We start from the raw sequence: 26,988 nt of genomic DNA on the forward strand, positions 1-26,988 counted from the left end.
GGGACATCTGCCTCAATCTGTGTCTTTGTTTCTATCTTTGTCTCTTCCACTTCTATACTAATTTGTGCTGATAGGTTGCTTTCCACTTGGTTTTCAGATTCAAGTGGGATTATGTCATAGCATCATGTCAATATGATGTTTTTGTTTCATCATCTGCAACCACTCATCATTAGTCGACATATCTTCATCAAAATTTACATCAACAATATTAATTGTTGGATTCACCATAGCATTAATTTTCCAAAGGCAGCTTCACTATCATAAGCAAGCACTATTTCTGGATTCACCAAATTGTCATCCACAAGCTGTATTGCTCGAATCACCATGTTTTCATCAGCAAGCTCTATTGCTTGAATCACCAAGTTGTCATCAACAAGCTCTTTTGCTGGAATCACTAAATTTGTGTCCACTTGTGTGTGTGCATAATGGTGTTCACAAATATCTATGTGCTCATTCTCTTCTACTTCTCCAAATACTTCACTCATCATCCACTTGTGGCTGAGCACAGTGAGATTCACAAAACTCTTCATGTTCAACTGGATTACTGCTCCTTACACAAAAAACTCCTCTTAATGGTATCCTAGGCATCCTTGGTTGGATTTGCTTTTTTCTTTCTAGTTGTTTCTCCCTTTCATCAATAAAAATTTCGAACATCTTTTTCTGCTGCATTGATTTTCTTAGTGTATTGGATTTTCCATTTGTTGAGTGTTGGCTCACTACGACTGACCAAGCCAATCAAACTATAGAGATTACAGCTAAGTACAATAAAAATGTTGATGCAGGTTGGCTTCCACAAACAAATGAGTCTACAAATGTTCCACAAAAACCTTGCTTCTAAAAAAATTCTCTACTAAGGTGACAATTTCACAAAGCTTTCACAAAAATAGCAAAACCCATAGAAACTATTCGAACAACTCCCTTTTTCAAATTTCTTTTCAAATTTTAATTTTTTTATTTATTTTTAAATACAACGCTCTTTTGTTTTTTATAATTCAAATTCTTTTTCAAAAAAAACTTTAAATAAGAAAACCCTTTTTTTGATAAAATAAAAACCCCTCTCTAAATAAATATTAAGATACCCCACATGAATATTCATTTAAATGAAAAACACCACTTTAATGAAGTCCTTTTCTTCTTATAAGGAATATATTATTTTTTGAAAAATCACAAAAGCAGAGAACTTAAACTAATGGCTTAAGCCCACTTAAAAAATTGGAAAATAAAATGAAGTTTGACATGTGACTTGTGACTTGTCATTTTTGAGTTGAATGGTTTGTCACTGTGGGCATTATGATTTAGGTTTGGCGCTATGGCACAGGTGTTGTACTTGATGGCAACTCACTGAAGAGGCAGATCTCTATTCAGTCTCTCAAAATCATAGAAAATGAGATACCCGCAGGTGAGCCTAAGAAAAGATGTGGATCCACAAGTACCCCAACCAAGAAGTGCGGACATACCTACAGGTACTCTGTTCAAAAGGTGCAGACCTCAATTTCACTCACTTCAATGCAGAGAAGCACGTGCACGTGGGAATTCTTATGAATGGTCCGTGGTATTTAGTCTGACGTATATGATCCTATGGTTTTGGTCCGTGGTATAGCATCTAAATTATTGAACCTTGGTTTTGGGTCCCTTGTATCGGTTCTCTATGGTTTTGACCCTTGGTTTGAGTATGGGCTTGCCTATAAAAAGGAAAGGAGATCATTTGGCTAGACACTTTTTGAATATTGAATATCTTAAGATCTAAAATTTTGGGTGATCGGTTTGATAATGCTAGATCTAAAAAGGTGAATACTGTAAATTGTAAGGCAGATCGATCATGATCTCATTGGCGCATGATCAGATCTGTGGATCTGACAGTCTGTGGCACATTGGAGGACTGATAAATTGGCTCTATTCGAAGGTCCGTAGGTGATCCACAGCACAGGTGCGGAGGTACGCAACTCAACAGAAGGTGAAGGTGCGGAGGTACGCAGTGCAGCAAAAGGAGCTGGTGCGGAGGTAAGCAACGCAGCAGAAGGCACAGTGCGGAGGTACGCAGAGGAACAGAAGGACCAGGTGCGGAGGTACGCTGTCAGGCAAACTGTGCAGTTGCGGATCTGTGCAGAGCTACGCAGTGCAACAGAAGGAGTAGGTGTGGAGTTATGCAGAGCAGAAGAAGGATCAGGTGCGGATCTACGCAGTTTAGACACAGAAGAGCTGCGGATATTCGCAGGTTTCTATTGGTGAAGTTGCAGACTTTTCTTGAAATATTTGTTGGCTGCCTTATATCTATTGCTGCAGAGTTCTGGGTTTCGATTACTGGTATTGCTTTTCTGGTTACTACATTCTGAGAAGTTATTGCTTGACTCATTGTGTGATTGTAAAAGGAGATTGGTTGATTCACATGTACTTGATGATTATTCGATGTTCATGGATCCAATCTGAAAATTAATGAAACGAGGTCCTTGGAAGAAAAGAAGTAGGTCAACACCTACGTACTAGTAGATCAGCTAGTACAAGAGGTAAGGGGGTTGTAGCTCCCTTCCAGGAGAGACTGGAAAACGAGAGAGGGTTGTAGCTCTCAGCAGGTTGCAGCCTGCGTACTAGTAAAAGACTGTACCAGTACAAAGTCATTGTAAAAGAAGTTTCTAATTGAAAGAAGATAGAGACATATTGCAGCAGGTGGTTTTCACCCACATTGGGTTTCCACCTTATATCTGGTGTTCTTTGGTGTGACTATCTGTTTTCCTAGTTCTTTCTCATTATTATATGGTATTGACATACAAATTAATGATCAATATCTGAAGAATAAATTAAAGTATAAATGTGGAAGATATATTGAAAATAATTTAATAATACTGATTCACCCCCCCTCTCAGTATTTTTTCCAACAATTGGTATCAAAGAAAGTCCTTCTGAAGAAGCTTGATCGCTTGAAGGAAGATCCATCATCATGAGAAAATACGAGAGAGAAGCATCTATCAGGCCACCAATTTTTGACGGGACAAACTTCATATATTGGAAGGTAAGAGTTACTGCCTATCTGCAATCTCTTGGTACAGAAGTCTAGGATATCACAGATATAGGGTACACTTTTCCATCAGCAAGTCCTACAGATCTGGCTGAGAAGAAGAAATATGAAACAAATGCAAAGGTTGTCAATACTCTATTAAGATGTCTATCTCAATCAGAATTCATGAAGGTTATGCAGTATAAATCCGCAAAAGAAATATGGGACAAGATTGTTCTGAGCTATGACGGAGATGATCAGGTAAAATGAGCAAAACTTCAAACCCTCAGAATTCATTATGAAAATCTCAGAATGCACAACGATGAAAGTGTGGCTAACTATTTCCTTCATGTAGATGAGATTGTTAATTGTATGAAAAATTTGGGTGAAGAAATAAAAGGGGCTGTTGTGCTTGAAAAGGTTCTAAGATCTTTGTCCCCTAGGTTTGGATCTACAGTTTCTGCAATAGAAGAAAAGGAGAATCTACGAAACCTTACCATGTCACAACTGCACGGAATTCTGACTGCTTATGAAATGAGGAAAGGAGGACCATCAGACAGGAGAGAAGCTGCCTTTAAGGCTTCAAGCAAAGGAGATTACTATGAGTCAAGACACGTGTCAGAAGAATAAGAAGAATCAAATTTTGTCAAAAACCTTCAACGAGGTGTTGGACGATTCCGAGGTAAGTTACCTTTCAAATGCTTTGCTTGTGGAAGAGTCGGTCACTATGCTGCCAAATGTCCTCATAAGGATAAGATTGACAAGGGGAAGGAACCTGTTAGATGGAACAAGAAACAAATTGCAATAAGAAAAGCTATTACACTCATGAAGATAGTGATGGACTTTCAAATAGTGACGAAGATGAACGAGGTAATAATTATAAACTTTTAATGGCTTTTGAAGATGATGATTACATGTATGCTGTAGATGAAGAAGGTCTTTATGAAGATATTTCTAATCTCAAAATTTGTTTAGAAGAGAAAAATGTGATTATTGATTCTCTCAATGTCAACTGGTTGAAAGGGAAAAACATCACGAAAAATTGGAATGTGAAATTGTTAGTCTTAGAAAAGAGATTGAGAAAACAAAAGCTCTTAATCTTAAATTTATTAAAGGATCTGAAACTCTAGATGAGATTACCAATGTGCAGCATTCTCCACTAATCAAGACAGGTCTAGGATATAATGGAGAAGCATCTCAAGCATCCACCTCCAAAAGTTATCTTGATGCAGCAAGGAGGAGTGAGCAAAGGCCTAATAGAAATCATCAGGTAAATCAGGGACAATTTACCTCAAGAACAAACAAAGACTATCAAGAAAATCGGGGGCAATCTACCTTAAGGACAAACAAAAGCTACAACCAACCTCAGGTAAAATCTTCCCAATTTGCCTCAAGAATGGATGTCAATAGAAACTACAATCGGTTGGTTGATAGATTTGATAATCGCAGGAGTTTCTTCAATGGCCAATGTTTCTCTTGCCATAACTTTGGTCACAAAGCAGCTCAATGTGTTGCCTATAAGACAATCATGATTAGAGAAGCTCAAAAACAAAGAAGTATGACTAGAATCACGAAAAGGACCTATAACAACTTTTCCGCCCTTGAAAGTGAAATTGAATGTTCTATTTGTAATAACTTTGGTCATGAAGAGTCTGAATGCAGGAGTAGGTTTCGGAAGAAAACTCAGAAGGAACAAACCTCAAATGCCAGAACATGGAGAATGAAGGAACTGCAACCAGAAAGATGTGGGATAGCTTTATATGTAGAAGGACAGGAAAATCAATGGTACATCGACAGTGGATGTTCGAAGCATATGACAAGTGATAAAGAAAAACTTCAATCATATAGTGCTTTAGAAAAAGGAAAGAAAGTTTCTTTTGGAAATGATACCCCTGCAGTCATAAAAGGAAAAGGCACTGTTAAGTTGAAAGAGAAAGTCAAGGCTGGAAATGTTTTGTATGTTGATGGCTTGAAGCATAATCTACTGAGTGTCAGTCAGATGTACGATCAAGGAACTCAGGTAATATTTCGATCAAATGGATGTAGTGTTCATGATCTTGATACAGGAAAAGCAGTGATCAAAGGCATAAGAACTCCAAATAATTTATACATATTTGAAGAAGGACAACAACAATGCTATTTGAGCAAGAATGATGAACACTGGTTATGGCACCGGAGGTTGGGGTATCTAAGCTTTTCACAGATAAGGAAAGCATGCAAATACCAGGCAGTTCGTGGTCTTCCAAACATCAGAATTCCAGACAATACAATATGCAAATCATGTCAGTTTGGTAAGCAAACCAGAACTAACTTCCATGAGAAGGAAGGATCAACTAGCAGGCCTCTTGAACTAGTCCATTCAGATGTATGTGGTCCATCTAAGAAAAGGTCACCTCGAGGAGAAGAATACTTTATATTATTCATTGATGACTTCTCCAGGATGGTTTGGATAGGACTTATGAAGCACAAAGACGAAGCCTTCGAAAAATTCAAATCTTTCAAAGCCTTGGTTGAAAATGAATCAGATCACAAAATTAAGTGCCTCAGGTCTAATAGAGGTGGGGAGTTTACCTCAAATGAATTTTTCGTTTTTTGTGAAGAACATGGAATAAGAAGGGAATTCTCTACAGCTAGGACTCCTCAGCAAAATGGAGTAGTGGAAAGGATGAACAGAATAGTTCAACAAATGGCTCGTGCTATGCTTGATGAATCTGGAACTCCCGCAACCTTTTGGGGTGAAGCTACATTTGCTGCGGTCGTTACTCTCAACAAAACAAATATCCAGGTGAACAACACTCAAACTCCACATGACCTCTGGTATGGTGAGACTCCGGTAAAACATTTCAAAATATTTGGAAGCAAATGTTATATTAAGAATAATGATGAACATCTTGGCAAGTTTGAACCTAGAGCAGATGAAGGGATTCTTCTTGGTTATTCTCCTCACAACAAAGCATATAAGTGTTGCAACAAAAGACTTGGAAGAATAGTTGACAACATTGATGTAGTGGTTGATGAAGAAGGAAACATTCCTAGGTAAGTAAATTATGAAAATATCGAAGAGGATGAAGATCATCCTTTAAATCAAACTGATGATGAAGAAGAACCTCAAGAGGCACAAGAGGAATAGATAAGGATAGAAGAGAAGACTCCATCCAGGTATGTTCAAAAGAATCATCTAGAATCTCAAATCTTGGGGCAAAAGGAGGCAGGCATACAAAAAAGAAGAACAATTGCAGAAGCTTCAAGGTATTTGGCATTGCTCTCCTCCACTGAACCACAAAATGTAAGAGAGGCATGCAAAGATGAATGTTGGGTCAAGGCAATGGATGAAAAACTTGAGCAGATCGAAAAGAACAACACTTGGGAGTTGGTTCCTAGACCAAAAGATAAGAATGTCATAGGGACAAAATGGATCTTCAAAAATAAGTTGAATGAAAATGGGGAAGTAATTAGAAACAAGGCCAGACTTGTTTGTAAAGGGTATGCTCAACAAGAAGGAATAGACTTTGAAGAAACTTTTGCTCCCATTGCTAGACTTGAGGCCATCAGAATGTTCCTTGCTCTCTCAAGCTTTCAGAAGTTCAAAGTATTTCAAATGGACGTGAAATCAGCCTTTCTGAATGGAGATTTAGAAGAAGAGGTGTACATTGAGCAACCAGATGGTTTCATTCTTGGGAATGATCCAAATCTTGTATGCAGACTAAAAAAGGCTCTTTATGGTCTTAAACATGCTCCAAGGGCTTGGTACTATCGTTTGGACAAATGTCTTCATCAACAAGGCTTTTCAAAGGGATTAGCAGATAAAAATCTTTATATAAAATTTGAAAATGACAAATTGCTAATACTTGTTGTGTATGTAGATGATATTATCTTTGGCAACAATGAAGAAACTACATGAGTCAAAACTTTTCCTTGGTGATGCAGAAAGAATTCGAAATGTCATTACTTGGAGAGCTGACATATTTTCTTGCTCTACAAATCCAACAAAATGAAGGCAGTATCTTTTTGTCTCAAACTAAGTATCTCAAGCAGATTTTGAAGAAGTATGGCATGGAAGATTTGAAACCAATATGTAACCCTATGGTTATAGGATGTAGCCTCAGTGCAGATGATGAATGAGCAGCAATGCATCAACCAACCTATAGATCCATGATTGGAAGTCTACTTTATTTGACAGGTACCCGACCAGACATCATGCATGTAGTGGGAATAGTTGGAAGATTTCAAGCAAATCCCAAGGAAACTCATCTTCAGGCAGTTAAGAGAATCTTCAAGTACCTTCAAGGAACTCAAAACTATGGCCTATGGTATCCTAGAGATACAGATCTCACACTTCATGCTTATACAGATGCAGATTGGGCAGGAAGCGTGGATGACAGGAAAAGCACAAGTGGTGGTGCTTTTTTTATGGGTTCCAGATTAGTATCTTGGTTCAGCAAGAAACAGAGTTCGATTGCTTTATCTACAGTTGAAGCAGAATATGTGGTTGTTGCATCTTGCTGCACTCAACTCCTTTGGATGATGTAGACCTTGCAGGATTTTCAAATCACTTGTACACCACCTATCTCCACCTTATGTGATAATACAAGTGCAATCAGCATTTCAAAGAACCCAGTCATGCATTCAAAGACCAAGCACATACCGATCAAGTATCACTTTCTCCAGGAACAAGTGTTGGAATAAAAGGTCAAATTGGAGTATGTTCCTTCTAAGGAACAAGTTGCTGATATTCTCACCAAACCACTGCCCAGGAAAACTTTTGAATACCTCAGGCAAAAGCTGGGGGTAGTTGATGCATCATCTAATTGTTGAATCTTATCTGTTTCAGAGATTGTTGGTTGTACACGAGTTTCATATGGGGTATACGCGTACATTCGTTGGTTTATGGATTGGTCAAAGACCATCTGACACAGGTTCAGGGGGAGCATATATTCTTCTAATAATGCAATGTTGGCATTATGGTAGAAGATCTTGGAGGAGAAAGTACAGAAGGAGAACATGGATGTTGATCACAATATTGCTGCTAATATGTCTCTCTCTCGTTTTCCAGACTCTCCTAGATGGGAGCTACAACCCCCTTAGCTCTTGTACTAGCTGATCCATTTACTAGTATGTAGGTGCCTACCTACTGAAAGCTCCAATCTTCACTTGTTCTCTAGCTGCTACTAAAAGGGAGCTACTACCCCCTTTGCTCTTGTACTAGCTGATGTACTAGTACATAGGCGTCGGCCTACAATCTCTGTTCACCCTCCAGGGACCACTTTTCATACGTTTTCAGACTGGATACTCCTGAAGCACAACACTATAATCTGAAGGCCACGTTTCATCAAATTTTCATACTGGACCCATAAATATCATTGAAGCACAAAACAGTCACTGCTAGCATCATCAATTTCTGAATCACTTAAACACTGAAACCCTGTCAACAGCATCCAGAACCAACTGTATCATCAAAATCATGCATCAGACTGCATACTCTACTTGGAAGTGCTGAACCAGCGTGTATACGCAACTTCACCAAGGTGAACCAGCGTATATGTCATCAATTGCTTACTTATAACTTGATGCACTTCCTGTCTTCAGACATATCCAGATTATTACATATACAAGGATAATATGTGGGTTATCACCCAGATCTAGTCCATCAGATCACATAAATATGAGTCATTATGATCTCAATCCAATATTAGTTCTCATCCATCAATACTGAAGCTAAACATAACCAACCAAATAGGATATGTAGAATACTCACACCATTAAACTGTCATCAGAACTCATCAACAACCAGAACCTCCTGTAGCTACAAACATCATAGCTCAAATGGTATACGTTGCTACAATGAACCAAACCCGCATACATACGCTCTTACACCAAAGCCATCCGACGTACAAATCTATAAATATTCAATCATGACTTGCAGCGATTGCAAACTTAAGTTATACCCAGTTCAGATCATTACATGCGTCAGTATATAGATCTAGAATAAACATAATCAATCATATAGACATAGTTCATTTCAAATCATTTGATCCCGATCTATCCTTAGATCTTGTTCTCCATCAACCGGTGAGATCCCTCCTTAGCTCAAATCAAGCAATGCATCATCAACCCATAACCTGCATACTGGATCTCCTCATTCATCAGATATTCAAGACATTTTCGATTGCCCTTGCCTAATGATCTTCTTCTCCTTTTATAATCTTAGGCCTTGCTTAATACCATGGTCCAAAACCATAACAAACCAATACCATGGACCCAATACTTGGGATCAACACGTCTGACGAGATACTATGGTCCAAAACCATAGGTTCAAATACCAAGGACTAACTACCACGAACCAAAGGTAAGTTCTCCAACATATACGTGCTTTTCCTTACATGAAAGTGTGTGTATAAGCATACACGCCTTTGTAATGTTTAACCCGTGTATGTACGCGGCTTGGTCACGATTAAACTGCGTATATATATTTTCTCTTCATTCTTGTAGTCTGATCATCAAATCCTTGCTGTTGACTTGTTGTACTATGATCTGTCATCTATGTGATTTGCCATCAAGGACAACACTTGTCTCATAATGCCAATAATCTCCCCCTTTGAACTTGATGGCAAAACTAACTTGTCACACTTAGAACTATCATCTGATTCCTTTGAGCTCTCCTACATCCCATGCATTCAGTCACATCTGATATCTCTTCTGAAGATTCATCTAGTTATAAATAAGTGAGATGTTCTTCTATGAGTGGGTTGCCGTCAGGTACAACACATGCATCATAATGCCAACAATCTCCCCCTTTGGACTTGATGGCAACAACACCAAATCACTCTCCCCCTTTGACATCAAGGACAAAGGGAGGACCAAGATATTCTCTTTCCTTGATAAACCTTCTGCTCTCCATACTCCCCTTGAGTACCTGCTGAAATCTCTAAATGAGCTCCCCCTTTGTATATGCCAAGGAGTACTAATCTATCCATGCTCCCTTTGAGTACATGCTGAAGTCTCTGCTCTGCTGAAATGTGATGTTCATGCTCCCCCTGACTCTAAGCAAGGTCTGCAAAAATATGTTCTACAGGAAAGAACATGACTCTATCATAAATGACCTTCCTATCACCAAAAGACTCAATATATACATCCATCACCCAACCAAGTGGGGATACATCAAAATTTTACAAATGATAATACAAGAGTATAACATCATTCATCCCACGCATAGTGGGGAAACCAACATAGGCCGTTACATGACCTTGATACATGACTGCAATATTTCATCATCCTTATTATGCATAGAGGGGTCACAAATTACATCATGTGACCAGAAGAGATTTCATCAAATGACTACAATAGATAGAGATACACTATTACATCATGAGACTTGATATAACCTTTACATGAGACCAAACATCTAAATAAGACCATGCTAGTCATTAGCAACTATCATACATAATGTATGATCTGCTCCAGAGGCATCTTTCAACAACATCTAGACCAACAATCATGTTCTCCCTCTGTACCTGTTCCATCTGTGCCAGATGGTTTCTGTCAGACTCTTCTCATTTTGAATTTGACCCATTGATTCCCTTCAAATTATCATATACGCGACTGTATCCACAGAAATAGGCGTATATATGCGGATACTCCTTATGAAACTCGCATACAGCCATTTCCAGATCAGCAACCTGTAAATGTCTTATGACAGGGTATGTCTGCATATAGATATCAACTCATCATCATAAAACCATTCGCATTCTATCATGTGTGTAAAACACCATAGCCAAACAAGATCATCCATGTATCATCACTTGGGACTATCTGCATCAATTAACATATATAAGTATCAACCTATCAACATATCAGTAAGAACCCATCATCATCATGTCTCCAACAATGCAAATTTGAGTAATCATTCATGTATCCAACGCTATGTATCTTGAGCTCAAGATCTTTTGTCAAGGCTTCTTTATATCATCAACTTCAACAATCCTCATCCACATGAGCACCAAGAATTATGGGAAACCTACATCATAACTGTATTATATGATCTTTAAGCATATGACGACAATAACATATAAGTCACTCATCATCAAGTGAGGAAGATGTGTATTCAAGCTTTGTACTTCTCCTTATCCTTATGAAGATCACCATGTAAGCACCATATATTCATCATCTAAGAATCAATCCACAAATATGATCTGAAAATAAACTATGTAGCCCAAAGAATCATATGAGATTTTATCATGGACAACTCATAGCAAGATATATCATTTAGCCATATAAGCACCATCACCAAGGACTATTAACCATAATGCCAACAATGCATTATTAAAAGCATATGATCCCCCTCAACCTGTGCCATTTGTTAGATCTGATCATGCATATATCATCAATAAGCATCAAGACGTCATCATCATCAAGTTAGGATCAAAACACTTCTAAACATCTTACAAGTATCAAAACATTTCCACACATCCTCAGCAGACTGTAACTATTAACCAATAGAGCAAATAATGGACTGAATCATATCAGACCCATTTTCTGAGCCTATCCCCACTTCTTTTCCTCATACTGACATATACGTGACTTTGCAGTGTATAACTCATGTATATACGCGACTTCCATTTAAGAAACTTGCGTATGAGATTCAGGGACACTGAAGTTTTACACTTTTAGCTCCCCCTGAGTCTGTTGTGTCTGTGTTGTGCTGTGTCTGATTATATTGTGCTGTGCCACATCTTTTTGACTGTACTTCCTTCTTCTTCCATATCTTCAAGCGTGAGGATGTTTTCTTCTTTTGGTATGGTGCCCATACTTTGTTTCTGCATTCCTTTTCTGTATGTCCAAGCTTGTTGCATGCATAACATCTTACATGTTTCATATTCTTTCTGTAGCAATTAGTAACTTTGTGCCCAAACATATTGCAAGAAAAGAAATATCCATTAAAGTACCTGGAATGTGATGATCTTTCTATGTGATGATCTTGAACCATTTTTCTTCTGCATCTAGCTGCAACATGTCCAAGATTATGACATTCATAACATTCAATATTATTCATTTGAGTAAATGGCCGACTATTACTTCCATAGTTAGAAGTAAAAGATTTTCTTTGAAGAATCTCTTTCCTTGATTGTTGATGGGGTTGACCTCTCATTTCTCTCATCTCCTTGTTGATCATTTTAGATTTCTCTTTAGAGTTCCTTGCCTCACCTTGTGAACTAGATTCACCTTCAACAGATTCATGAAAACCAAGACCAGTCTTGATAGCAGGAGACCTTTGACTACTAAGAATGTCATCCAAGGCTTTAGTACTATCTTGAAATCGCAACAGTTTATCCTTTTCTTCTAATTTACCTTTTAAGATATTTACCTTAATCTGAAGTTGTTCTTCCTTTTCCAGACATTGCTTCTTCAAAATTTCTTCAGACTTTCTTCCTTCTTCCATTTGTTGCCTTATTTTGAGAATCTCCTTTTCTTGTTCTTCATTCAGATCCTGTTGCATTTGATGAATTATGAAGGCACATTCCAGCTGAGATTTTAAGCTGATAACTTCATTTTCCTGCTTTCAATAGCTTGGAGCAGATCTGTATTATGCTTCTTTGATTCTTAAAAATCTTCTTTTAGTGAGAGGATCGTAGCTTCAAGCCTTTCATAATAACTCGATCTATCTCTGAGTTTCTTGATTGTTGTGCTATTTTCATTGACTTCATTTCTTAGTGATGTTACTTCGTCTTGCAACTTTTGATATTTGTCTTTCAATAACTTCCTTACCTTGCTTCCTTCCTCTTGTTGAGCCTTTAGTCTGGTAGCTACTTCTTTGAAGGCACCATCCTTTATGTTCAATAGATCTTCTTGATCTCTAATTTTGTCTGTCGGCCTTTTAAATTCTACCTCTATTTGATTTCGTTATTGCTCACCCATGTTATAGAAATTTTTGGGCACTACAACCCCAAGCATGAAATGTCCATAAACCAAGGGCTCCTAAGTCCCTAAAAGTGTCGTTCTAACCCCTAAAGGAACAAGGTCAACTGATTACAGTTTCTCCCAGAAGTTCTCCATGAAAAATTGCTCAGAACTGGTCAAAACAGGATCATTTCAGCTGCTCCATAGGCAAAGTGCATTGCATCTCACCTAAATACACTATGTGGGCGCATTGCATTTCAAAAAGCCCTTCTATGGGGTGCGATGGGCGAGAAGTGAAAAATGGCAGTGTCATTCCGAAAGGTTGAGAGGCATGGAATCTTCTAGAAACTTCTCCTGTGACACTTGCCTCTCTGAATTCGACCAAGGATGAGTAAGAGATCATCAATCTCCAAGTGGAAGCAAGAATTGTCAGAGGGAAGACACTAATCAAATCACAAGCTGACTCATCTCCCTTACAGATATCTATATATGGATCCCTCATCCCAGAGATCCAGGGGGCTGGAATTTTGCATATTGTAAGGAATTGTTGTTGGTTTCTTGAGACAACATCAGATTGTTGGGTGATCTAAGCTTTGTATGAGGTGAAGAGGGGCTTCCTTGCTCAGAGGATGATGTTGGGTCAGAACAACTGGTTGTAACTCCCTTGGCTCTTTCTTGTTTATCAATAAATGCTATTCAAGTTTTCCTCCATACTCTTGTGTCATTTATGTTTTATGCATTTGTATGGTCAATTTACATCTGATCTTAGATTGTTTATGATTATAGATCCATGTTCTTGTATAGTGCTATGCTACTGTGATCTTACAGGTACTCTGTGAAGCTAGGCGTATAAGGGCAAGTGGCGAAAGACTATCAAGAGAGAGAGGAATCGAACTAGGAGATTAGCGCAAGACAGAGGTTGGTCTTCTTTGTTCTTCTCTCATCTATATTTCATAAAGGAAAAACGAAAGTAGCTTTACTTTGTTTGTTTCTAAGGTAGCTATCACATCTTCGTGGGATAAGCAGTTCTTTGTAGACACTTTTCCTTGTAACAAAATGGCGACTCCGTTGGGGGCGAATTAGTTTGTTTGTGTATCTTCCTTGTTGTCTATTTTATAAACTTACAGACAGAGCCTGAAGTCGAGCGAGGTAGCTTTCGATTTGCATTTTCTATGCAAATGCAAAGTAGATAAATGCTGCTTCAGTCAATCTCTGGGATTTGTTTATGACTTAAACAATTGATTCACAAACTGTCTGATTGCCCCTTGTGGTAGCTCTTAGAACCTCCTTAGATCTACCCCTAATTGTTGCATTACTGATTACCATTTGCTCGGCCAAAGCCCATGAACTGAACTGCAAACTGTGACCCAGAACCCAAGCAACGTCTTGTCTCTGGCCCAGCGCAGGTACTGTTCTGTGAATCTAAAATTCAGCGCACTTCCCGAGTGTAGTAGGTGCGCTGCATTTCAAATTCCCTGTGTTACAGGTGCGCTGATCAGACTAGGCATTGTTCAGTTTTGGTTTCTGTGATTCATTCTTTTCAGTTCTATTCATGAATTTTGCTGCCTGTAATCAGTATATCTCTGTTTGAAACCCCTTTTCCTTGCTGTTATTCTGCCTCCATTGTACAAAAGAACTGTAAATGTTTTTGTGTATTTGTTGAGTCATTTTCAGTTCTCCTTTGCAAAAAGTAACGTAATCGTACTATCGTCCTTTGATTTGAAAGTGTCGCAAGTGTCGTTTTCAGTCATAGGAAAGAGTTTGGTTGCTATTGATAGTCAATTATCCTATTACTATTGTATTTGGTCTGAATTTGTAGTTTTTCTAGTGTCAAAAACAAGTATTCATTTCCAAATCGTAAAATGTTGTGATTGTCTCCATTTTTGATTTTGAAAAGAAACTTGTTAATAATTGTCGCTTGAAAAGTAATTCAGATTTGTGCATTAGCTTTCTTTTTACCATTCACATACTAAGAAAGCTGAAAACAAATACATGCATGTGCATTTGCATTTATACTGTTTGATTGGTTTGATTTAGGACAGTGCATTTAGAGTGAGCTCTTTGCTCTTTGTGAAAGAATATTGTCTCTCTTTCCTTAGTAGCTAGGATTTTCATTGCACAAAGAAGATAAAAGATTGTTTATCATCTTAGATTTCATTTTAGGAAATATACATCTACATCTCACGGTGAACCTGAAAGGAAAATTTCTTAAACAAAATCAACTATAAAATAAATTCAATGAATCTAACAACGCTTTGGAACCTAACACACAACATTTAGAAGTCTAGGCTAGAGACGTATTCCGGCATCATAAAGACTGGTAACTGTTGTTCTCACTAATGGTTGGGTGATTCCTCCACTTTGAGACGATAAGTGCCAGTACGGACTTGTGCTCCCATGTACCGTCGAGTATATTTTGGGAGACCACAATAAGCTTAATCCTTTATCCATAGGAAGCCATGTCTGCCGCCCTATCGATCGCAATGCACTGAACACAACATTCGGGAAGATTGACTGCCATACCGTAAAAAGTATTCTGGAGTTTTGCGATTGGTTTGGTAATCCCTCTACCTAGATTTCCAAAGCAGTGGCTTTTGTTCCTTTTCAGACTCCTTAACGGAAAAGGTCCATCTGAGCACTTGTCACTTCAGGCTCATTAAAAATTGAATGCGACGAGTCATCTTTTTGTTTTTTATCGACTCTTAAAAATTGAAAAAACAAGTTGTTTCAAAGCGTCTAAAATTTATTTTAAACAGAATAATCATCACCCTTTCCTACGTTGATCTTAGGTTGAGAAAATGGAACCCACCAACCAAGGAATTCCCCTTGGAGGAAATCCTAGTCCCTTCTCCTCTTGGGGAGATGTTGGTGCACCCCATATGGCCACATTGTCGCTTCCAGGATTGACAATCAGCTTGCCCGTATGGCTCTTCTCAACCTCTGTCGTTCAGAACACCGCAATTCCTGAACAATCGAGTCAGCGACTAGACGAATCTAGAGTTACCCACCAACCTTCTACATCCTCCAATTCTTCCTCTCCTCCTTCTTCGCTTGATGGGGTTGGTAAAGCCAAAAATCAAGTACCTGAGAAGAATAAGGAAAAGAAGAAGAAAGAGAAGAAGAACAAGGAGCCAAAAGCAAAAGGGAGCAACCAAGCGTTGTCTAGTGAAAATCCACACACTGCACTGACCAGGCCTAAATCGCCATGTGTCATTTGCAAAGGAGACCACTATCATAGAGATTGTCCTTGCATCCCTCGGATCTTAAGGGACTTGTCATACGGAATAAGTCAATCTTGCGGACAAGATAGACCTTCCTAGAATCTAAAGAAGACCTAATGACAAACAAACCAACCAAACACTATCTTTCCCTAAATATGCTTTTATAAACAATGGCAAACAAGTGTTTTTAGGGCCTACCTTAGGTCCAACGCAAGTTTGTGGATGCCCTCGCTCCTTCGATCCAAATGAGCTCCTTTGTCGCAAATCTGCAAACACAAACAAGGAAAACAAATTAAATAGCACCTAAAAAGCCAATATCATAAAACATATTTAACATGAAAGTCAAGGAGTTCATGAAACAAACAACATGAGATACTTGTTGAGAAAAATGAGTTTGATTGTATTAATTCAAAAGAAGAAGAACTTTACAACCTGTGCCTTGACGCTGTACAAGCTCCTCCTAGGGTCCAGCAAGAAGTCTCCTCTACTTTGACAAGTTTCAATCACTCCCTAATGAAGCCCAAAAGGTATGTGATCTCTCCTCTTAAGATCAACTAGGAAGTCTTGATTTCACCAGCATTTACCCTAAAAAATCTTCAGCTTCTAACCTCTCAAGCAACCAGCCCAATGCCTGAATTTATAGTGCAATGGATGGAGGTTACTAGGTCCTCCTTCAAAGGGATAAAGCCCTCCTTCAAAGGGATAGATCCTCTCATCAAGGGATTAGCTCCTTCTCTTTTGGGATGCATGAACCACCTCAGAGCGAGCAATCCATGTCAAAATTCCTTCTAGAATCCTCTAGAATCCTCTAGAATTAACCCAAAGTGAGTTTTTTAAGATAAAACTTGCGCCTTTTGACTTTCACAGGGGTCCGCACCCACACCTTTAGGGACAAAGCGGGCAGGTCCGCAGTTTTTGTAAACAGAAGGTGCGGGACCGCATGTAATAGTGAGAGAAAGTGCGAAACCAGAGTTTCATTGATTTTTAATGTCTTTCTCCCATTTTCAAATCTTGACTTGAAGAGCTGAGGTCTGAGACTTGCTTAGGAGGATAGTACAAGTGATGATAAACCCATACTGACTGCAAATAATCATGGTGACGATATTTTTGTGTAACAGATTGCCCCCTAAAGTGCGAAGTTTGTAGTAGATGAGGATTTCATTTATCATTTAGGAAGAGTGAAGTACTTTATCATTTCGAGGATCATCTTGTGGAGAGCCTGATTGGAACCTGTAAAAACATTCAATGCAAGATAAATATATGAGATCATATCATCGTTGAGGTAGGCATTCCCATACTTAGATCAAAACTAACTTAGAAATCTAACTACTGCTTTGATACAAGAATAATATTGTAAAACATCACAAGTATAGACTCATGTGGACACAGTATGGACGCAACCATCTGTTTATGAATAGTCCATTATATAATGAATACAAATATCCTCGTAGCCTGGATTGTGGAAACTAGATCCAGGGTCTTCATTTCTACTTCCCGAAACAGTAGGATTCTATCCATGCGAATGAATGTGTTGATGTCGAACATGGTAGAGACCACTTGATTACCAGTCAATGATGTAAACTATTAACAAGTGTGAGAAAAACCACCAGTGATGTCAATGGCTCTCAAAGTACCCAGTACAATCCATGAGATGTGAATAAATGTGTTGATGTCGAACATGTCATGGAATCCTTTGATCGAAGGTCAATGATGCAACTTGTCGTCAAAGGTGAGAAACCTACCATTAAGGCATGCAGATCTCAAGGTACTGACGATTTCTAGATCATCTTTCTAGATAATGAGCTGAAGTCGATAGAAAGCGATCCGTCGTAGGCAAGCCCACAACACGAAATCATAGATCAAATTGAAGAAATTTAGTTGCAAGGACTGACTCAGGGGTGGTCAAGATGGATGAAAAATATTTTGTAGATGAATGGCTTATTGGCAGTGACCTCTTGAACACATAACAACATGACAGATGGTTTGGTGACAATTGACCCAAAGTTAATACCCAGAAACTGGCTGAAAACTTTCAATGTGGTTTGATCAACTGTTAGGCAAAGGATTTCCCAACCCAGGTGAATAAAAGTGTCGTGTTCAAGAGCGGTTACAAAGTATGACAAACAGGCTCATTTTTCTCTCTTTTCCCCCACCATTTCTGGCAAGTACCTCTTTATTTTTGACAAGCTTGAGGAGGATAACATTTGCTTGATTATAAGCTCATCCTTCAGATGAGTCCAACTTAGTTTAAATTCGAACCCTAAGAAGGAGTGGTTCGTTCCTGTTTGTAATTGAACAGGTCCTTTACTGTGGAAATTTTAACGAGTCTAGTATAGGAGAAACTCGGCGTTTTTCAATTTTAGAGAGTCTGAAAAAACTTAAGAAGACTCCAGGGTTGACCTTTTTCGTAAATTTGTGTCTCCCAAGCCCGAAAAAATATAAAATAATACTTGAGAGAACCGCTTGATCTTTTACGACCAAGGAGTACTTTTCGTCATTAGTGCCCTTGATCCGAAAAAGTAGAAAAGTGATCAACGACACGTCGTTTTATAACCAATATCGAATTTGAAACGACAAAAATCCAGCAATCTTTTCATGTTTTTACGGTCAGAAAAGAGCTGTAAGTGGACTGTCTTTTAATTCCGTTTTAACGAGTTTAAAAGGAAAACTCGGCAATCTTTTCATGTTTCAGGAGTCAGAAAAGATCTTAAAGGTGACTCTAAATGTTTTTTCGTCGAAAACGATAGATTTCGTCTGAATAATCCGTTATCCTGCACAAAAACACACACATTACTCATACCTGTTTGAAATGGATAAAAATGTCGCAAAAATACCTTTCCAAAGTGAAACATCAACAAATTTGCAATTTATTTACTAAAAAAACTTATAAAAAGGGGCTTCGTCAATTCATTTTTACCGTTTGAGTTTTGGGTGAGAAAATAGTGCTTTTGTTCAGAAAACTTCCCGTGAAGATTGCGGAAAATCCAACTGTCGGAATCGAACGTCGTCTTCTCCAGGTAATCCACATCATCTTACTCTTCATTTTTAACCGTTTCAATTTTTGTTTTAGTCATTCATTTCATTTTTTGGGAGGGTTTTTAGGCTTAAAACCCGCGCCCGGGGGTCCGCAGGTTTAATACTGCTGGCCTGCGGACCTCGACTTTTTCTCCATTGGGAAAAAGCCAGGGGTCCGCACCTTCCATGTAGACAAGGTGCGGTCCCACACACTATGTCTAACCCGGAGGGTGCGGTCCCCGTCGCAAGGGTTTTTAACCCAAAAATTCTCAATATTGGACCAAACAAAATAATTTATAGCATTTTAATTTATCTTTATACTTGATGCAGAGAGTACATCATGCTAGATTCGCGTGAACGGGAGCATGAGGACGTGGATGCTGCCACATGGAATCATCAGCCTTCACTTGATGCTTTGCGGGCGTGCGGCTTGTACAAATTCTGGGCCATTCCTGGCATGAGGGCTCAGGTGGATTTCTTAGGGTGGCTGGTTGATAGATGGAGCATACAGGACCAGTGCTTCTTCATTGGTAGCCACCAGCTCGAAATCGAGCCCGCAGACATATATTTCTTGACTAGTTTGCCTAAGAGAGGCGAAGACTTGACTCTGTTTGGGGCTAGGCCAGGTGGCCAGTCTGTCGATAGCCTCCAGCTAGAGTACTACAACAGCCAGGCTAGAGACAAAGGGATAGACATAAAGACCATATCCCATCCTGAACTCATGGTGATTGCGTTTACTGTCACCAGACTTTGCGGGGCTACCGCATTACATATTGCCACCGGATCCCAGATGCGTATGGCAGTTGATTGCTTTCGAGGCACCATCTTCAACTGGTGCGATGCTGTGTTGGCCAATCTAAAAGGCCAACTGACCAGGGCCAAAAATGGACAACTAAAGACCTTTGGTTATGGGGCATTGGTTGTGAGTTTTGTCTTGGAGAGGGTTCCCATGTTGATCCCGCAACACCTTACTGTTGGAGCTGGGCTTCCTCGAGAGCCCAAACTAATGCGATGGGTCGCAGTTATGGCCCATCACCCGGACGAGAGGACAAAAGTTGCTCGATTCAAACCTGAGTATTTCCAATCGTTGGAAAACCAGGTCTTTTCTATTCAGGACTTCCCTTACGCTGGGGTAGATTTTCATGGCGACCCAGACATTGCTCTTCCACCAGGAGAGCAGTGGGATGACTCGGGTAAAATCATTTTCAACATTTTTCCTATTTTAAATTTTTATTATTTTTCCATCGTCTCAAAACTGATAGCAAAAGTTTCAAATGCAGATGTGGGTCCACAGCGACCAACCGCTCTCCGGCCTTACGAGAGGAAACAACCAGTTGCAGCCACGCCAGCCCCACAGAACGAATCAGAAGAGGTTTTGGCCGAGTTGGAGGGTCATCTCGAGCGCTTGACAGGAGATATTCCGAAGACCACTATAGATGACATTCCTCGTCGACTTCAGCGCTATGTGATTGGGGTCCCGGGACCTTTTAGGAGGTTCCTTTACAAGGTGGCCCGAGCAGTGGTTTCTTATCGAGATCATCACCAGTGATAGGATGATCGCCTATTGTGGGCACATATGACATTTTTGTTTTTTGTACTTATCATTTTTGCTGATCATAAGGTGTTTTTCAACCTATGATCGAGGACGATGTATTTTTGACACACTCCTATATATATATCACTATTACTGGCTTACCTTGTAAATCATGTTATGGAATGGTTTTAAATTTACATGTATGATTATTGCAAATGTCTATTTAACATTAGAGAAGCAATTGCATCTGCTAATGTATTTAAAGATCTTGGAATATGCTGATCTTCAATATAATCAAATTCACATTCCAAGAGACGCAATCTCAAAAATAATCTTAATAACACTGGATTTCTAATGGCATACACTCTATTAAGCTGTAATACAACGAGTTCAGAATCTAACCTCACTATCAAACTCCGAATCCGAAATGAAATAGATTCAAATAATAACTCAATCACTGCACTATACTCGGCAATGTTGTTCGTTGTTTGACCGAGGCTTACCCCATGCATAGATACTAACTCATCAGAGGGCGAATAGATAACCCAAGTCGCGGAAGAAATGTTCCGTGTATTACGACAAGCACCATCAGCGAAACCAATGTATGTTTGAAGAGGCATCGACATCTGCAATAAACAATGTAAACTTTGAAACGGGAAGTGATACTGTTACCCGTTTCATAGAGATAGCAAAAAAATGACCCCATTTTCAAAAGTGGTGATGCAGAATACACATGTTTTTTTTAGAACATGGTTTTTGGAACTTTAATTTTTTTTCATGTTCAAGGATGAAATCAAGTTTTAGAATGGTAGTGATTTTCATGCTGATTTTAAAAAGTGAGTATTCTGCATCACACCCTTTTTTTAAAAGACCTATTTTTTGACTTTTAATTTTCTAGTGTGTGAAATGTAAAAAATTATTTTCTAAATTTGATAGTTTTTGAAGTCGTCATTTTATTCATATTTTCTTGTTCTCTATCTTAATTTTTTTTTTTTAGGGGGGTTTTATTGTTTTGCGTTTTTAAATTAGAAAGTCGATAGTTTGAATTTTAGATAATCTACATATTTATACATCCTTAATTAATTTTTCAATCCACATGAAATAATTGTTTCTAAAAAACAACAGTTTTTAACAATGGACATAAAAATAACCATTTTTAGCATAAATATAACAAAAAAACTAAACGTTTTTATAATTTTTTGCTAGAATTAACATGTCAAAATCACAATTTTTATACAAAAATATTAACTAAAAATGGTCAAATAATAGTTTTTTTTATGAATTTCATGTCAAAAAATTAATAATAATAACTTTTTTTTTCAAAACATAATAATTACGTTAAAAATGAATGCGAAATCACAGTTGTGCTCTCTCTTTCTTTCACATACCAGACTCTTGATGGAAATTTCACCTCTTTTGAACTTTTCCAATCTGAGATTAGCTTCTTATCACTTAAAGCACTTGAAATATTTGTAGGCATGAGCTCAGGTGGAGTTCATTCACCAATGTTTTTTGAAGATACACCTTTAAGACTCTTTGGTCCAGAAAGATTCACAGAAATTTTCCTTGATGCCATTTTCCTAAAAAAAACACATAAATTAGTAAATAAAAAAACATATTAACTTAAATTAACAACAAAAATATACCATAAATTTTTTATTTGTATAATCAGAATTGCCCAGCCACCTCTAACGGGCAGGCGGGTCGATGGGCGAGCGAGAGGTCAGGTGAGGGATAATGAGACTATGTGCACAATTAGGCAAGTATGGGCGAGCCCCTACCCATGCGCCCCCCACAACCCCCTGACGACTACATTGAAGCCCCGGCCCCATTAACTTATTCCTCTCACGAGAGATCTCTTGTCTTCATTCACTACACATTAATAATTAAAGTAACACGCCTGATCCAATCTCTGAAAATGATGATGATGACAAATCCATCGATATGATTACCAAGTTATTGTACTCCCTGCATCCATCAAATCTGTGTTTTCTCTTTGTTTCTCTCGCCAACTCTGTATTTCTTCGTGGTCCATCCTTTGCATGCCACGCTAGATGTTTGTTTTCAGCTGAATTTTCTGTTTGAACGAAGCTTCCTAAGCTTCCCCCCTCCCCTTCCATCACCCTACCCCCTACCGTCCCCCCACACTCCCGCGCCCCATCCCCCTTTGCCCCCCGCTGCCGGCCCCCCCATCCCCCCAAACACCCTGCACCCCCCAACCCCTCCCCGCAGCCGCCCCTCGCCACTGCGCCCACTCCCCCAACCCCCGCCCAACTGTACCCTTCCCCAACCCCCACCCACCCTTACCCCCGTGCCCTAACCCTACCCCCTCCCCCCCCCCGTCCCCCCTCCTTACACCCTACCCGTGCCCTACCCTTACCCCCCCCCCCCCCCCCCCCCCAACCCCTACCCTTACCCCCCCCCAACCCATCCCCTACGCCCCACCTTACCCCCACCCCCCCCAACCCCCTACCGGCGCCTCCCCCCCCCCCCCCCAACCCCCTATCCTTAATCCCCCCCCCCCCTTCACCCCCGCCCACCCCCTACCCCCTACCCCCGGGCCACCCCGCCCCGCCCGACTGGCAGCGGGTCGATTCCGGGAATCGACCCGCCGCCGGTCGTGCGGGGCGGGGCGGCCCGGGGGTGCCACTGCCCGAGCACAGGAAATTATTCATCTTATCATGTGATCTACGCACTAGGGATTATGATCTAAATCTGTGACATTGTGAATTTTTTTGCATTATTTGAGAGATAAAGAAAACTATCGATGTTCACAAAGAAAAACATACTTGTTGGTTTTTATCAGTGTCTTCCACTCTCTATGTTTGTATTGACCTTAAAAATCATGGAAGTATTATCGTACATAAATGGACAAAATCATACTAGATCTTCATGTTACTAAATCTCTATAAAGAACGGAGGTTCTCTTCATGGTTTTTAGAATGTTTTTAGAGAATTGCTACATTTCAATAAAAACAACAATATGTATAAGAATTTTTTAGTTTATAATAATATTTATAAAGGACATGCTTGTTATGGCTAAGCATAATTGTGATACTCTCTAGATATTAATATTAGATGCAGATCTCTAATATGAATAAAAAGGTAATAGAAAAACTACTCTATACCTTTATTCTTTTGGCACACTATAATGGAATATATGAAACCTATTTAAAGCTTTCAATAGACCATGACCAATGAGTAGAAAAAATTGGACCTAAAAAGAACCATTACTGTCCTAAACAGATTTTTCTCATTAACTCTTTTACAATGATGATTTTTATTCTAACATTCCACTCTTCAAGTAATTATCTAGGTCCCTCGAAATTTTTTGTCAAGGGTATCTAGAAATCCAACATGCCCCAATCCCGCAACAACTAATTCTACCTCTATACATTACTAAAATTTACAACATACTCACCATGCCCATTGCTTCTTTCACTAGCCCTCCTTTCACTACCACTAGATAAAGCATTACAGTGTCCTTGATAAAATCCCATGTGAATGCACTAGAATTACAATAGTTCATGATACATCATCTCTTTCACTTAGACACTTTTATCCTAATAGGTTCTATCATTATATAGAACACACAACACATGAGATATGTCATAACATGATTTGAGTATGTCCTTCTTTCAAAATGTTTACAGTGTAATTTTTTCTTTCCAAGGAAATATATTTCTTTTTTCCTTTGAGAAATATCTTTATATTTCATTTAAAAAAATAGATGTTTCAATAGTTGAGAAGTTTTAGTTTTTTTTTCCTTTGAGAAATATTTTTATATTTCATTCTAAAAAATAGATGTTTCAATAGTTGAGAAGTTTTAGTTACCAAGATTAAGATGATGAAATTGAACTCATGCTAGAATTGAACCCAAGTTGGAAAGATAGCAACATTTCTCCCGGTAACCAAACTTAAATAAACAATATTTCATTTAAGAGGAGAATACTTTATTTACATCAACTAATTAAATACAAATATTTTTATAACTTTGCATCCCAAAAAAAATGTGATATAAATATGATCACTTTTTCCCATATTCAAAAGACACTCACTTTGAAAAGGAAATTTTCCATGCAGGTGGTTCAATGATACGCTTGGTTGACAATATAGGCCTTTTAGAACAGAAACTACTCTTTTCTTTGACTGTCACATCTCACTCTACAATTTTTTTTTAATCAGGCAATGCTTGGTCCAATTCTTGATCTTTTTGGTTTCAAAGTTTGATTCTACTGTCTGAACTCTAATATTGTTTGTCCTGCATATGAATCTGTATTGCATTTTTCTCTAATATTGTTTGTCCTACGTATGAATCTGCATCACGTTTTGCTCATTAAATTATATTAGGAAACTATACAACATTCCAAATTGTGCACGAACTAGATGGTATCTGATACGATAAAAAGAAGGAAGAAACATTTGAATAGAAACGAGTAGGAGATCTTGAAAATTAGTAGATGCTCTTTGATAAAGGATTGAATGGAGATGAGTAGGACAATTTGATTTCAATATGGTTCTTCGTAATTACAAAAATATCATCACCTAACTCTTTTGGGGACTGATTTGTACGGTTAGATTTGTATTACATAAGAATAATGATTACGGTAAACAATGTTTCATGGTTACAAAATGATTACACAATTATTTGTATTATTGCGTGTGACGTTAAAATTAATTTTGTGAAAAACGTTGCATGACTACTTGAGTGGTGTGCGGTAAATATAACAAATTAAAAACGGTCTATGACCTTTCTGCATTAATCTGTTATGTCATCTAACCATGGATCGAATAAAAAATCTGACAGAGATACCTGAAATATTTGTTTGGAGCTGGAAATATCTGATGAACCAAAAATATTAAAGGATAGTGGAAATATTAAACTGCGTAGAAGGAATTTGCACAGCGGCACCCCCGGGCTGCCCCGCCCCGCCCGACCGGCGGCGGGTCGATTCCCGGAATCGACCCGCCGCCGGTTGGGCGGGGCGGGGCGGCCCGGGGGTGCCACTGCTCGAGCACAGGAAATTGTTCCTGGAGGATGCATGTTCATAGCGCTCCCGGCTCGTAATTCTGGCGACATAAAGCAACAAGGCGGGTTAGGAGCTTGCGCTCGTCACTTGGAAGCAGCATTTGAGGAGCTAGTGAAAGAGGTAGAATAGATAAATCGATATAATATCTCAGAATTACATTTGGATATTTGGGCATTGGGTTTGGTCTCTTTTTGGCTAATGGCAAAAAAGTTTTTATAGAAGTTACTTAGTATAGATTTACTTAAGAGAGTAAGTATTAATATGTTAATTTAAAATGGTGGGAGAATAACAACTATTTTGCACAATCACACAAACACAAACTAAACTTAATGACGTTTCATTTTAACTGGCAGAGTTTGATTGATAAACCGAAACTAGACTCCTTCAACATTCCTTTCTACTGTCCAAGTGTGGAAGAGCTGCAGAGCATCGTGGAATCGGAGCAGTCATTCGAAATAGATAACATGAGGCTTCTCACTGGTTTTCCTTTGCATCCATTGTTGGAGGTTGGAGCAGGGGAAGAGGAGAGGTTTGGGAGAATAGTAAGTAACGTTTACAGAGCCGCATTTGAGAATATTGTGGGAACTCACTTGGGGTCGGATGAGCATCTGGTTGATGAAATTTTCAAGAGAATTGCAAAGAGAGCGGCTGCTAAATATGAAGAGTTCGTTCTCGATAAACTCGACGTCGCTGTTGCCGTTCTTATTCGCAAAAGAGCTTGATTTCTTGATTCACTCCGCAAAAGTTTAGAGGTGCAAAGTTTTTTTTGGTTAGGTAGAGCTTTACACCTCTGCACTCGCGAACTTAAGTCCGCAACTTCAAACCCATGAAGTTTAATACAAATACTTTAAAAAACATATGCAAATACTTTTATAAATTTTGTATAATAAAAATGCAAATTTTATCACTAATTTTTATTTTTGGAGTTTTGGTATTTGGAATAGATTTGTAAATAGTTTCGCTGTTTTCGAATCTTTCTTTAAAAGCTCATATAACAGGCAATAAAAATACAATCCCATCACCAATTCCAGTCTCCAAAATTCAGTGTTCTATACAGTAAAATACTGAATAAAAATCATATCAACAATATGACGGGGTTATATTCCTTGAAAAATTGTTTATTTGATATCCTCTAAACTTGGAATATGGAGCACCATATGAGGAGGAATATGGTCCTCTGAATATAGCGCTCATTCGATTTGATATTCTCCACTAAATAGAATGTTTTGTTGACCTTTTTTACCTTTGTTTGAACGAAATATTTAATAATTTTGTTGTCAATTGGAACCAACTTTTAGATCG

At 38.6% G+C, this 26,988-nt stretch overlaps 1 protein-coding gene across 1 annotated transcript; it reads left to right on the forward strand.

Annotated features, from left to right (window-relative positions):
- Positions 1-1,384: 1,384 nt before the first annotated feature.
- Positions 1,385-26,408, forward strand: LOC149265398 (indole-3-acetate O-methyltransferase 1-like). The gene is made up of 4 exons (XM_089403707.1): positions 1,385-1,399; positions 1,912-2,033; positions 25,563-25,806; positions 26,040-26,408. Exons 1-4 carry the CDS (start codon positions 1,385-1,387, stop codon positions 26,406-26,408), a joined length of 750 nt encoding a protein of 249 aa, XP_089259833.1.
- The last annotated feature ends 580 nt before the right edge of the window (positions 26,409-26,988 follow it).

Source organism: Pinus tabuliformis, chromosome 6 (genome assembly GCF_031772625.1).
Source record: "Pinus tabuliformis cultivar Carrire ecotype Pingquan chromosome 6, CPIR1, whole genome shotgun sequence".
Lineage (NCBI taxonomy): Eukaryota > Viridiplantae > Streptophyta > Pinopsida > Pinales > Pinaceae > Pinus > Pinus tabuliformis.